General features: G+C 38.6%; 1 protein-coding gene and 1 long non-coding RNA gene across 2 annotated transcripts in view; one reads left to right on the top strand and one right to left on the bottom strand.

Annotated features, from left to right (window-relative positions):
- The window catches only part of LOC109279703, a 24,472-nt gene extending 17,525 nt beyond the window's left edge, over positions 1 to 6,947 (top strand). Inside the window, exon 3 of the long non-coding RNA XR_002086299.1 lies at positions 6,937 to 6,947. This is a non-coding gene — a long non-coding RNA (uncharacterized LOC109279703). The remainder of the gene's footprint in view (positions 1 to 6,936) is intronic.
- Positions 1 to 14,958, bottom strand: part of MAN1A2 (mannosidase alpha class 1A member 2) — a 162,649-nt gene that overhangs the window by 17,443 nt on the left and 130,248 nt on the right. Inside the window, exon 10 of the mRNA XM_009287096.2 lies at positions 8,726 to 8,945. Coding sequence (XP_009285371.1) covers positions 8,726 to 8,945 — 220 coding nt within the window. The remainder of the gene's footprint in view (positions 1 to 8,725; positions 8,946 to 14,958) is intronic.

A 14,958-nucleotide genomic window follows, 5' to 3' on the forward strand; every position in this document is an offset into this window, starting at 1 on the left:
TATTTGGAGAGGGGGGGGGGGGGGGGGGGGGGGGGGGAAGGAAAAAAAAATTATTCCTTACCAACCTTTGCAGGAAGGGTGGCTAGGAGACTGCTATATCCCAACCATGTGAGAAAAACAGAAACTAGCTTGTCTTTAAGCAGTCTCATAAATATTTCCTATTGTTGAGGCCTATAATTTTCCTTATGAATAATTTATCCAATTCCTGATAGTGAGAAAACTACCTATCTTGACAGATGTACAGTAATCCTTTTGAAAACTAATGAAACGCTAAGAATATAAACACATGAACACATTCAATTATAGGATAAAATTAAAGTGACCGACATTGGTTCTTTACAAGCAAAAGAAAAAAAAAAAAGGGTCAACAGAGGTTTTGATGTCCTTTGATCCCACCCAGCACAGTGGGAAAAGATCTTAAAACAAAACCAGGTACCACCATCTCAAATAACCTGCACCTTTATCCAAACTCTCTTGGTTTAGGGAAGTGCTGTCAGGCCACCGTAACTGAAGTGCTTCATAACATGATCCTCAAGTAAAGGGTTTATAACTAGGCAATGAAAACTTAGCCACACCTGAAAATAAATCTCTGAACTAAGAGATCCACTATTTCAGCCCTTAAAGGAAGCTGTAATGGCCCTGTGCCAGCACCTGGAAGACTATTCATGTAAGAAGGAGGTACCTGTAGAAAAATTGTCTATAATATGAAGATGCAATTACTTTTTTTTTATTATACAGCTACACATTATTCCTCAAATTTGACACAAATAATGCACTCTTATCTACAGCTGCACCCCACCCTTTGCTTTGGCAGAGAATTTTTAAGTTGCTGAACTTTGAAGCTGCACTTGAGCTTTAAAAATTATCAAAGCAATTAATCATGTAATTCCTATGGGCTAGAGGCTCAAATTAACCATGGTCTCATGAGTCTGAAAGGGGAACCTTATATGAGCACCTCCCAGTGTGTGCCCCAGCATAAAATGTCCAAAAAAAGTTCCTTAATCTTTGTGTTTCAAGGGAGTACAGCTCTGGATGCCAATAGAAAAAAGCACCACACTGCTTCAGCCACATGTGTGGTAAGGAAAACTCCATCAAGAAATGTTTGATACTTCTTTCAAAATGGGCCATTTTACCAGTTTCAGTAAAAAAAATTTACAGATTTTACTGCAAAATCAATGAGATTAGATACAGAGTTCTACCTATCCAAAATTAAGAAGATAAGGATGGCCATACTGGACCAGGTGGAAGTTCTGTCTGGTCCAGTATCAAGTCTCCAGCAATGACCAAAATCAGACAAGGATGGGGAAGAGGAAGAACAGGCCAAGTATATGAGATACTTTTTTCCAGCTTCTCTACCAGCCTCCAATTTTTCTGAGCTCAAGGCTTCTCCCAAACTAGACATACTTTTTTATGTGGTCAGTAATTCTTAATAGATTTATTTCTCAAGTACTTATCTGGTGTTTCCTTGAACCTGTATAAGCCTTAAGCATCCAAAACAACCTCTGCTAAGGAGTTCCACATCTCTAATACCTCTGGCGTAGAACCTTTCTCTGCAACTCTTCCAGTTCTACTATATTATTTGTGAAATGAGAGGACAAGCCTGAATACAGCACTAAAAGTGTGGACAAGATTAATACAGTGACATAATGACATTTTCTATTTTGCTCTTTCTCACTTTGTTTTTCCTGACTGCTACTGAGCTGACATTTTCATATCTCAAGAGCAATTTCCTGAGTTGTAATGGTCAGTTAAGAGCTTATCATTTTATATGTGAGGTTAGGAATAATTTTTTCATAGGTGCCTCACTTTACATTTAATTACACCAAATTTAATTTAGTAATTTATTATGCAATTACTCAACCTCTTAAGGTCCTTGTGTAATTTTTCAGCTTTCTTTCATCCTTGCTATCCTGAATAGCTTTTTTTTTAGTTATTATCAGCACGCTTACCTTACTGTTCCTGCCCTTTTCCTGATCATTTATATATGTGTATATATGTATATATTTTTATTTATATATACATACACATATTAAAATATAAAATGTAAATATACTATACATTTATACACATCTGTACACATAAAGATGTATCAAATATATTAGAGTACCACTGGTTAACCACCATTCATCCATTGCAAGAACTGACTATTTATTATACTGCCCTATTTGTTATACTACAACCATTGTCTTTTCTCCATGCAGGTACTTGCTGTTTATGCTGTAGCTGCTTAATATCCTTAAAGGGCCTTAGTAGAGGACTTTTGAAAAAGCCTTTTGGAAATCAGGTAAACCATGTCAGCTGTATTACTCTTATCCACCAAAGAAGCTGGATTTCAGGCAGTTCTAGGGATGTATCATCTACAGAAACTGTGACACCTTCTCTTGCTTTGTAGCCTGCTGGTGCATTAAATCTTTAATTATTTACTCATATTTACTTCTAATGTTATTGGGCACTCCATCCTTGGGTGGTATAATTTTTTGGGTGACCCTTGCATATCGTGACAATCTCACTGAATTTTCATCTGAAACCAAGGATGTAAAATTAATCACAGCACTTCTACTAATAGCTGACTAAAATAAAGAAGCTACTATGAACATAGTACCTTTCAGGGGAGCATTCTTCTAAGCAAAGAACCATCTAAGGCCATTTTACAATGCTATAGTGGTCACACTTTAATCCGGATATTTTAGTATTAATGGGGCTGGTAGGCTATAGTCTAGGCAGGGAGAACAGATGAGAAACAATTTCACATCATAGTGCAAAATTGCAAAGCTAAACCAGTACCATTTAAAAAGAGATTTTAACTGATTTAAAGTTGACTTCAATGAGAGCTGTATTTAGCACTGCTGAAAATAAGGGCAAATCCTCAGACTTCTAGATAAATATTTATGTATCTAATTTTAGAAATAATTTTGAAAACATTGTTTAATTTTTTGTGTGTTCCTTTAAGACTAGAGTCAATCTAGCAATAAATTTTCTGAAAGTAAGAAAGGATTCATAATTATAATAATACTTTCTAGGCTCTAACTCATACAAAATTTGAGGAAGAGAACCTCCAAAATACTTTTGTTTGAGACTCTCTGAACCATTCCATCAACGTACATTGTTATTTTATACTTCTCATGAAAACAAGTAATTATTCTTGTTTCTTCATCTTTGCCTGTTTAGCTGCTTACTGAGAGTCTTGGGACACAGACAGCATCTACTCATACCCTTACAATGTCTCAGCTGAAATCTTAGTCATCTGGCTTATTCTGCATTGGAATTGTCACACATATAAGAACAGCTAAAGCTGTACCCAGATTCTGAGGACAGTTCTTGTCAAGAAACTTTAAAGACGTGCAAAAAACTTCATCCTAAAATAACCTGCCTGTAGTCAGTCAATACTTTACATACTATCAGCTAATGGCTGGGAAAATTCTTATGTATAAGGGATGGTGTATTTTACTAAAAATAGTGTGCTATAAATCAGCACATGCTGCCATCTATATAGGTAATTTTGCTTATTAATCTAACCTCTACAATACCTATGAAAGCTAATTATTCAGATTGATTTGTTAGTGGTCTTTCTGTTCTTTCAATTTCATTGGACTTTTTTTTTTTTTATCATTTATGGATTTCACTTTACCACGTTTCTCAGTGGTACATGTTAAGCATGTAAAACAAAGAACTGATTCCCAGCAACCGGAATACCTCAAGATGTGCAGTCCACACACAAACTTAAACATTGAGAAACCTTGCACCATAAGCACATGAAGCTGTATTCTTTTTGCCTTACCAGTGCCACTGACAGCATTATGATTCCTTGTGCTGTGCTGGTACATGAGCACACAGATCAGAGCATGCCCTCTATCTTTGGTTCTCTCAATCTTCTCTCCAAATCGAGAGCACACTGGACTACAGAAAAATCTTGAAATCTACTGTCATAGCATGGGAGATTTAGGATGACTGCAGCAATAATCTATCAATAGGTTACGGTACAGAAAAAAGCAGAGTAGGTAGGAAGCAGAGGCATGTGTAGATTACACATCACAAGACTATTCTGGTTACAGTTAAGTTTTCTGACTTTGACCATCAATAAGACTTTTCAAATCCTTGGTGTTCCCAAGGGGTGCCACATGCATCCACAGTTTCCTGAAGAGAGGAAGAGCCTCGGAGGTGTCATGCCAACCAGTTCAATGGATCCTGGAAACGCAAATCCCTTGCTCAGAGGCAGATCAAAATCACGCAAGTAACAATGTCACATGTAGACAGACCACCTTACATTTGGACAATGAAACCTGGGCCTGATGTGAGAAAATAGTGTGTGTAGGATAGCAACATTTTCTCAGGGGGTAGGTCTGGAATGATCTTGATCCCAAAAAACAGCAGCGTGTCGACTGAGTTTAACTGTCCAAAGCTAAAAAGTCCCAAGCTAACCTGAAGGGAATGATTAACCTGCTTTTAATTACTCAGTCACTTGGGTAACAAAAGCAGATACTTTCACCCAAGTTGGGTTACTATGATGGCCAGGTACCTTATGAAAAACCTCTGATCTGTACAGAAGTCAAGCAACTGACTTTTGAACCGGAATGGGTCTGTTTCTACCACAAGACATACCTCCTGTTATCTATTTTGACTGAGATGTAGAACAAGGTATCCTTGAATTCAAGAGACAAAAGTCCTCTCCTCTCTGTAGAGCCTCCATCACCATCCTGAACTGAGCTTACACATGAACACATGCAGTCCTCTAAGTCCAAAATGGGGTCTTACCCTTCCTCCACATCTGCCTCTATGAAAAAACTATTCATCTTAGTATTGATTAATCCTGACTAAAGCAGCAGCAACTACCTAACACCATTATCGTTTGTAATGAGGAAGAAACTGAGTCATGTGGGCTGAGATTGAGTATCTTTGCTTGACCCAGCAAGACATGTAGGTGCAATAGGCTGTGGCCTCTCTAAGGTAGCTTCACAGATATGAGGTTGGTCTTATTTATATGTTGGGAGATGTGGCATGGTGTCATGCCAGCAACAATGTCCAAAAGGTGATGGTGTGCTTTAACTTGTGCCACACTTTCAATCAAGTTAAGAAATGTCCTAAAGTCTTCAGCAAGCCCCAATGATGCACTGTGAGCATCCAAAAAACCTGCAAGGGATCACCGATACACATTCCAGGGGACTAAGGAATACCCAAAATGTCAGTAGAAAGCTCTCACTCCAATGATGCCAAGACTAAGGCAAATAAATTAGTCTACAACATTACTGTGCAAATCTGTGACTGCGTGGCAACTTTTGCTGGTTACATGGCAAAGTGATTGCTGTTGCCAAAATGGAAAGAAAGGATGGGCAGTGGAGGATATTTTTTCCACCAGTAAAGAGGTGAAAAAGCAGGATGCTTTTGTATCTGCAGGGTGGACCTCAATCCTCCCCCAATAATTTGTGGCAAAACACGCATCTTTTCATCATGCGTCTGGGGAACCTAAAAGAAGTATTTGAGTTGGGGAATGGGTTACAGTATGTTTGGGAGCACTGTAACCCAGCTAAGCTTGTGTGGGATTCTTGCAATACAATCCACTCCTCCACCTGACAGCTGGGAGAGGAGTGTATAACTGCCTGCTGGGACACCAGCTCCTAAACACCATCTACTGCTGAGAGCACAAACTGGATGGCGACAGAATGCTTGACATCGAGGGGTAGACCAGAAAGCGGAGAAGGATTCATAATGGCCTAAGACCTCAAGGGTCTCAGAAGCCATCCAGAGAAGCAAATGCATCCAAGGGACCAGAGAGATGGTCTTAGAAAGAGAGTCTGGGCAATCATAATTCAACAGGTGACTTCTCACATCAATTGTCATAACTTCAGTCCCAAAGGCAAGTAAATGAATAAGAGAGGCAAACAGACAAGACCAAGTGAAAGGGCTATATTAGCTTGACAAAATATGTAAAGTCTTGTTTTGTTAAAGAAGGCTGAAGTCACCACAAACACTCTGCCTTATAGAGGGTGACTGAGTTTTGTCTGAAGACATAGGGTAATGTATGAGAGGGGAAAGTGATCTGAGAGGATACTATTATTGCCTTAAAAAATCCTAATACATCAAGAACCTCCAGTCACAAATGTCATGGCAGAAAATCACCTCAATGCTAAATAGGCATGTGGACGGTCACTGCAAGACGAGCATTTTACTTATTACCACACCGGCAAAATCTGTCCAGATCAAAGTTACTCCAATGGCATTTATCTGAAAACTCAGAAGTCCTGGACCCTAAATCATCTGTCATGTCACCATGTTTGTTTATTTATGCAAGACATGGAAAGCATGGTTTCAAACCAGAATTTCAGGAGATGGTATTCCATGATTTATATGATAACATTATTGTAAAGACAGTAGCAAATGTAGAATTTAGTTTGCCTGAAGCTCTCTGAAATATCAAATTCTCTTTTTTTTTTTTTAAACAGGCTTTCATACCTGCAATATGTGCAACAGGTTGCTGACAGTTGACAATATAATGCTCTTCTTTTCCAGAAGTGCTTTTATTCTGTGAAATTCTGTTTCGATTTTCCTGAGACTGGACCCTGAAACAGCTTTTTTTTTTCCTTATGCTCAGCCCTTATGGAAATTTAGGTTGCTTCATAAAGTAGTATTTTTATACTAGAATATTATAAACCCAGGCATATACTGCGGTTTATTATGAGCAACCCTGGGAAGACACAGGAAAGGACAGCTCTGGTTGGTTTATCTGAAGAAGAGAGCTCTCTATCCTCAGCACGCAGCCTCAGCACATTGCTGTCTCCTCTGGGGACACCAAATGGTGCAAGAGTTCTCCTACGTCTACAGGAGAAAGAGATCAGGCTCTCCCCTTTGCTGACTGAAACATAAACTTATCAGCTGAACCAGGATGACTGTCTGCCCTCTGAAAGAGAGTTTTTCTGCAACCAGCTAGTTTTGTCATTAAAGTGTACAATTATGTCTCAAATCCTGCTGTTAAAGCATAATGAAGAAGTTGACATTTTGCACGTAACGGTTCTTTATTTTCTTTGAAAAATCAGCCCAGGCAAAAAAAAAAAAAAAAAATCAAACAAAAAATCCACATTCCTGAGATTGCATGACTGAACAAAAGAAAACTAGGGCATTGCAAATTTATAGCTGTCTGTAAAACTTTCAGTCTGTTTCTTGCATGTGTGTGTTCTTATACAGTCATTAAATATGTAACCAAAACGTTTATCCCCCACATCTTTTGGCGTATTTAGGGTACAGAATAAACATCTGAAGGAATAAAATTAGGACTGCACAAACAACTGTAAATTTAGCATTGCTTATTCTTAAGTGTCAAATTAAAAGTTTAAATGCAGTTTTTCAGACTGCAACAATAGCTACTATGTCCTACCTTTTTCCTTAAGTATCCTTATACTTTTTCCTTCTCCTTTTTTTTAATGCTGTTGCTACCCAGGTAAAAGTATCACTTATGTGACTGAAATCTTTAAAATGACAGGCAATTATACAATGATACTGAGTAATCCTATAAATAAATACATGAATTCTCGTCTTAAAACTGCCTGAGTTTTAGTTACCATTACTTCTACTAGGAAGTTATTTCAGAAGCTCACTCCTCTGATGGCTACACAAAGCCATTTCCAATTTCCAACCCACATTTATTCATGGCGAGCTTACAAATCTTGCTCTTGGTAGAACTGCGTTGTTTATAACTTAAAATAAATCTATTTCTTTTCAGTGTTTACCCCTTGAGATGACAACAAATTTATTCCTTTTGGCATTATTTTTCTAGTCTGAGCAGGCCGACCTCTCTTATTTTCCCATTGTAAGATAAAAGCTCTGTCACTCTAATCGTTCTGTTGGTCCTTCTCTGCATTTGTTCTGCTCGAAATTCAGATTTGTACAGTGTATTCTGGATGACAAATTATACGTGTCTTCTAAGGCATTGTTAATATTCTCTAATCTCTGCTGAAAATTCTTCACCTGATACAGACTAGGACTGCACTGGTATTTTTCAATTCCCAGTTTAGAGAAAGAGCTCCTGCCTTTTTTCTAGTGAACTACTTATTTCTGACAGTCCAGTCCTCAAGATCTTCCTGTTTACTATTCTGAGACTCTTCTGTTTTAATTGTGTCTTATGACTTTACGGGTACTGTAAGTGTAATCAGCACACTTCAACTTTATGCATCAAGGTCACTATTAAAGATGTAAAATAAACCTGGTCCAAAAGACTGAACTTGAGAAAATTCCAGCCCAACAGTGAACTCTGATATTGCTTCCTCACTAGTCAGGTCTTTGGCCATCTCTCAGTTTGCATACTAAACTTCATCCTCTCTAGTTTAATTGTACTTACCCAGAATGTACTATCAGTAAAAGCACTAAAAGGTGTATTTACAAATTTTTCACTCTACATAACCGTAAGAACAGTATATATGAAATGAAAAACTGCCCTATATATCTGGAAGAACAAGACTTCACACACACTCCTTCCTCCCTGCACCCATATAACCTATCTTAGCTGACTGATCCAAAAATAGGGATAAACGTGCCAGAAGGAACCACATAAAGTTTGGTTTTACATTTACTCACCATGATGTAGATCAGAAGTAAATACATGGATGTTAAAAAAATTATACTGGTATAAAACCAGTGCATGTTAGACAAGGCATAGGTCCATAACAAATCTTAAAAATAATTACAACAATTTCTTTATTTCAACTACAGAAATAACTAGATTAGCAATGTATCTTACTTGTTCTGTCATATGACTCATGACATGTATGTGCAATTTCAGCTCCAAGCTGCAAATAATGTCCAGCTTTATCATCTCTGGAACCATCTGCTCCAAGGGCAAACATTCCCCCTGCAAAACAGGTCAAATGGCCCATCTTTCTTTCAAGGTGCCCGTTCTTCCACTCCCCAATGAAGGTCAGTCCTCCATTGGACTTTCTGATGAGATGTTTTTCTATGGCCTACAAGAAGATTAAGAGAACTTTCAAATACTGTTTCACATTCAAGTTTTACATACTAACTCTCCTTCAAAGAATAAAGTATTGTTTTCAAAACAAAAAGAATTTTCTTCTTTCAAATTCACTTCTGAGCACTACAGGAACAAACAGCTATAAGAATCTAATTTCAATGTACACAAAAAATTACCCTAACTGCTAATCGATGCTAATGAGTTCAAACATAGGAAAATCACGACATAGATAACATTGCATTTTTAGCTGAGAATTCAGCACATATTTTATGGTTCAAACAATGTTTGTCTACCTGTTAACTCTGAGAAGTAGCTATTTGTTCTGCTGTACAGTCTGTGTGTACTCAGAAAAATACATCCATGTTGGAAACTTTTGGTCAGCAACATATGTAAAGGCAGCACCTATACTGTCAGTCTTTAATAGATAGTGATAGGAATGCTCCAGCCACCTTCTAGCTGCTTCTCCATAGCAGCTTTCTGAATGCACATGGTCAAAGATGGGTAAGGGTTAGAGCAGCTGTTCACAAAAAACATTATTATTTTATAGGTGAGGCAACTGCTACTTTTTCTTTGCACATTTGTACCAATATACATTGTTGCTTGTGACTTATAAATGGTATTCTTCTGGTAGCAGGAAGAACAGCTGACCTAACTTTCCAAAGTTTGCAAACTACACAGAACAACACATTTACTTAAGACTCTTTCAGAGAGGTTCACAATCCCCACCAATCTACTGCAGTACTTACTGTCTTCAGCATTAGACAGTTTTTCTTGTAACTAGAATCTCGTTACAGTTTGAGTCCTATAATAATAAAGACAATTATCTTCTTTACCATGGAGACATTATTCCTATCTTCTTTCCAGAAATCTCCTTTGTACGTCCACACATAACCATCTGATGGGTTCACAACTTCCTTCAAAGTGCATGACCTGTAACTGGTCAGAGTACTCCAAGGCTTATTAGAGTTGAAGGATTGAAGTGTCATTAAAAAGGCATTTACTACTCTCCTTGCCATCCACAAGATCTATTACAGAAGTGAATTACTACCCCTCTCCATTACTTTTCTGATACCTACAACAAATTACACCCCAAATGTCCACAACTGTATTTTGCACTAAAACTAGATATACTGAGAACACACAGGCAGAGGATCCTGCATATAATGAAAGCAGTTATCGTGGATGTGGAGGTCACGTCTGCTGCACACAGTTGTCTCCTTGCTATCTACACAGTGCAAACTATGCAGTTCGCTACAATACAGATTCAAGCAATAAATACATAGATTAATCAGCTTGCAACTTCTAATTCAGGTTTAAAACTGGACAGTGAAATAGCTTTTCCCTCTAAATAAAAGTGAGACTGTCTTTTGTTTTCAACAAAATGGACAAATGAAAAGCTTCAAGCTCTTCTGTGACTGTAGTAGGTATTTCAACTTTTTTTTTTTTTAAGCTGATGTGTAAGTGATACAGGACTGTTAAAGCAGCTGTACTGAACACAGCAATATTTGATAACATTGAAGTCCTCCATCCAGGTACTGAAATAACATCTGACAGCTTTCCAAAGTTTTCTTCAACAAAAAACTTTTCTAAAAACAAAATTATTGAAATCACAGTTAGAAAAGGCAGAATTTGTAGGATTAGGAGCCTCATCTGGGGAAGACGATAATATAAACAGTAATCTGAAATAGTTGTGTTTCTGAATATGTATGTGTTTCTGTATGGTTTTCTGAATATGTTCCTGACTTGAGATGCTGCAGTGCTTGCATGCTTGAATGGTTATAGTGATGTGAATCTACACCTCAGCCATGTAGCCAGTGAAGATCTGGCAATCCCCATACGGCCAAGGTGAAGGTACTAGCTAAAAGCCAGTGCAGTGGGTTACAGGGAGAAGACTGCATTATCATTGGTAGGGCCCTGCTCCTTACTTGCACTTGGAGCCATCATTTGGATGGTGAAATTTCTCCACTGCCCTCTATTGAGCCTGTGCGTTCTGAAGGTAATGGAAGAGAAGTGCTGGTCTTCATTCCTGTTGGGTTAATTCCTTCACTAATACTACTGACAGATCAGAAGTTTATCCCTGTGGCACGATCCAGCGAGAAAAATGCAGAAATAACTGACAGAGCAGAAACCAGTAAGTCTCTGACAGCTGCCAGAGTGGTGGTCTAACAATCACGCAAACTGGCATTGAGGACTGGTGTGATACCGTGGCTTCTGCTGCTAGGGAGCCTGATGTGGTTAACCGTACAAGCCTCATTTGTTCTGAAAGTACTGGTATAGGAAAGATTGGATCTGCTGAAAATTCTGCCACTGAAGATGATACTAAGATCTATAGCATTAGCCCTGTTGCTTCAATTATCCTAGACTGTGACAAAACTGATGTCATGATGATTATAGGATTTTTTTGACCATATGGTACATAAAAGTTGAGTTCTTTTTAAAGGAAAGCCATTTTTACTATGAAGAGCAAGAAGGCTTAAAAGGGTTTGGATTATTTATTTCCTGGGGGAAAACATTTGTTTTGCAAATGTTGTGTGAAATTCCCTTTTGAGTTATATCTTTCTGTAATTTCATAACTGTTGAGGAGTAAATGGTTGCAGGAGCATTTCCAGAGTGACAAAATCACTGTGGCTGGCACCAGGAGAGCCAGCAAAGGCCAAATTTATGCACTTCTCCGTGAGCTACTCCCTTTGTCATGATGTATAGGATTTTTTTGACCATATGGTACATAAAAGTTGAGTTCTTTTTAAAGGAAAGCCATATGAAGAGCAAGAAGGCTTAAAAGGGTTTGGATTATTTATTTCCTGGGGGCTGGGGGTTGTTTTGCAAATGTTGTGTGAAATTCCCTTTTGAGTTATATCTTTCTGTAATTTCATAACTGTTGAGGAGTAAATGGTTGCAGGAGCATTTCCAGAGTGACAAAATCACTGTGGCTGGCACCAGGAGAGCCAGCAAAGGCCAAACCCTGTTGCTTCAATTATCCTAGACTGTGACAAAACTGATGTCATGATGATTATAGGATTTTTTTGACCATATGGTACATAAAAGTTGAGTTCTTTTTAAAGGAAAGCCATTTTTACTATGAAGAGCAAGAAGGCTTAAAAGGGTTTGGATTATTTATTTCCTGGGGGAAAACATTTGTTTTGCAAATGTTGTGTGAAATTCCCTTTTGAGTTATATCTTTCTGTAATTTCATAACTGTTGAGGAGTAAATGGTTGCAGGAGCATTTCCAGAGTGACAAAATCACTGTGGCTGGCACCAGGAGAGCCAGCAAAGGCCAAATTTATGCACTTCTCCGTGAGCTACTCCCTTCACTCTAGACTTGCTTTTGGGGTTTGACTGAAGAACGTCATCTAGGTGCAACGTGCCCCTCTTCTGAACAGAGAACACATCTTCTGAACTTGAACATCTCTGTCTTGAATAAGGGATAGTTTTTGAAATCTGAAGATCAAGTTCTGTCAGCTACTTAAGTTACATCTTAAGAGTCACAAAGGAAGCATCCCCAAAAAGAAAATAAATGCAACTCTCTCAAAATACTTCATCATTCAACAACCTACTGCTTGCTAACTGTATAAAAAGGACAATTAATATTTACGGTAATTAACAAGGAACAGCTGGGCATTGCTGGGAGCACTGCCTAGCGGACAAGAAAAGCTCGAGCAGGTTGGGACAGATGTGACATTTGTATCCTGGGCTGGATGCCTGGGGCCTCAGAGCACTCCAATAGGTACTGTAAAGCAATGACACCCAGCTGGACCATGAGTACACATGCACTAGAGTGCACATGTATACTTAAGCTCCTGAAGACAAGACTTAGTTCACATCAACTGAGACATTAAGTGATGGAAGAAGCTTCCTTAGTCTGTGAAATGCCTGAAACAATAGACTGAGATGTGAAAACAGAATGTTCTCTATCTGATGTTCATGCTTTCTGTGATTTTTATGACTACAAAAAATAGCATTTTCTGAGCTGTCTTGCAGCAGTACTTGCTATGTTGTGATAGTCAAACACTGCTGAATCCTTCTTTTAACTATCTAGTGCTGTGCAATGAGAAAGAGCGAGGATCAAATTCGTGAGCCTAACAGATTAGACTACTCAGGGCAACAGATCAAAAGGAAGCTTCCCTATCCTCTGGCCGATGTGAGAAGGAGAAAAGACACTTTAAACCAGACTAGATGGGAGGTCCACATGACGATGTTGAAAGCAAAGTTAAGAGGCCCATCTTCAATATTTATTACCACAAAAAATTCTCAGCAAGTTTCACAATTTCAGCTTTTAACACAGCTGTGAATCTACATACTAGGACATTGAAATGAAGCGTCCTTTACAGTGGAAGACTGCACTAATGTTATATAACACGGAGAGGTCACAGATACAGAACTTGTTCGTACTCTTGTTATGAAGTATGTGGTGACCTGGCTAAGGCTTCATATGCGATGGATTGGAAATCATGACATCTGAAGAACAGATGCTGTCACCTTTCTTCCTCTTAATACCTCCAAGGAATGGGGTATCACTGCCTACTGCAAGACTTGAGAGTGAGGGTATGGTTGTCTATCTTCCACTCTCCTCCTGGAATAAGCTAAGGTAGTGAAGTGTGGCTGGACAGAGACCTTCTTTTAGACTGGTGGGTGCTAAGAACATTTCCAACTCTGCTCTATGAGTGGGAAGAATGTATTTTACACCCTTCCCCTTCTGCTTCCATAAATGATACAAAGAGCTTTTGCTCCAAGTTTTGAAAAACAAAGAGTAAGAAGTGTCAGCTATGGAGGAAGACCTATGTTATGGACATCAACAAAAGAATGGTAAGGGAATGGGCTCTTAAAAATATTTTAGGATTTTAAATAAAAATTCAAATTGAAATTATGTAAACAAATCCTACTCACTAACTCTTTGTCCATGTCTTTCAATGTCAAGTAGGACCTGGGATAAACACAAACCCTGAACCAGAAGGATGTTCCACAATGCATAAATCAGTACGGTTCATGCAGATTCAAATGTACGTGGGTGGGTCTGGAGCAGCTCAGCTCTTTCTCCCTCCTATCCAATGTGTTTTCATCTGGTCCCAAATTTGCTTTGCTGTGTCTCCATTCGGAGACAGAGATTTGCCCATACAAAATGTTTGCAAGACTGGGCTTACAGTGAAGAGGATGAAAGGGAAAGTTTATTTCCTCTAATTTTGAAGTGCTACAGTTTAGGAATCAGAATAAAAAATTTCAACAGTAACTACAATGGATGTTAAACATCAACTGCTAAACATTTTTAAACCCACAGGACACAATAAACTGTATTTTAGACTATTAAAAGTACTCAACTAATGTTTTGAACTACTAATGTTGACTTTAACAAACCCTGGAAAGCTAAGAAAGTTCAAAAGGACTGGGAAATAGCTGATGCTTTAACAGTATTTTAAAAGGTTAATAGAGCAATCATATAAAATGAATGATGTGGTTTCAAAAATAAATGTGTCATTGACAAGTGCATGCTGATACTAGGAATATTAGGACTTTGAGGAATTTCCTTGGTATTGTACATAATATTAGTCCTAAACAAATTCAAGGCAGCACATATGAAGTGGATTAAAAGTTGGCTTGCTAGAACAGTTCAAAGTAAAACAAAAAACTGTGAAAAATCCTCATCCTGTGAAGATTCTGCAAAGACACTTTTATTCAGTGCTAGGCAGCATTTCTACCAATGATCTGCAAGAAACAACCACTCTGCAGGCCGAAGAGGAAAGTCCTGTCACACCAGGAAAAGCGCTGGAGCTGAGTAATGCAGCCCAATTCTGCCCCCCGTGTAACAACCAGCGCAACTAAGAAAAGGCAACGGTTGATGGTAGTAGGCGACTCTCTTCTGAGCAGTACAGAGGCACCCATTTGCCGACCGGACACGCTCTCTAGAGAGGTGTGCTGCTTACCGGGGGCTCGCATCAGGGATGTCACCGAGAGGCTACCAAGCCTTGTACAGTCCACTGACTATTATCCGCTGCTGCTGTTTCACGTGGGC

The sequence above is a fragment of the Aptenodytes forsteri genome, unplaced genomic scaffold, assembly GCF_000699145.1.
Source record: "Aptenodytes forsteri isolate BGI_AS27 unplaced genomic scaffold, ASM69914v1 Scaffold216, whole genome shotgun sequence".
Classification (NCBI taxonomy): Eukaryota; Metazoa; Chordata; class Aves; order Sphenisciformes; family Spheniscidae; genus Aptenodytes; species Aptenodytes forsteri.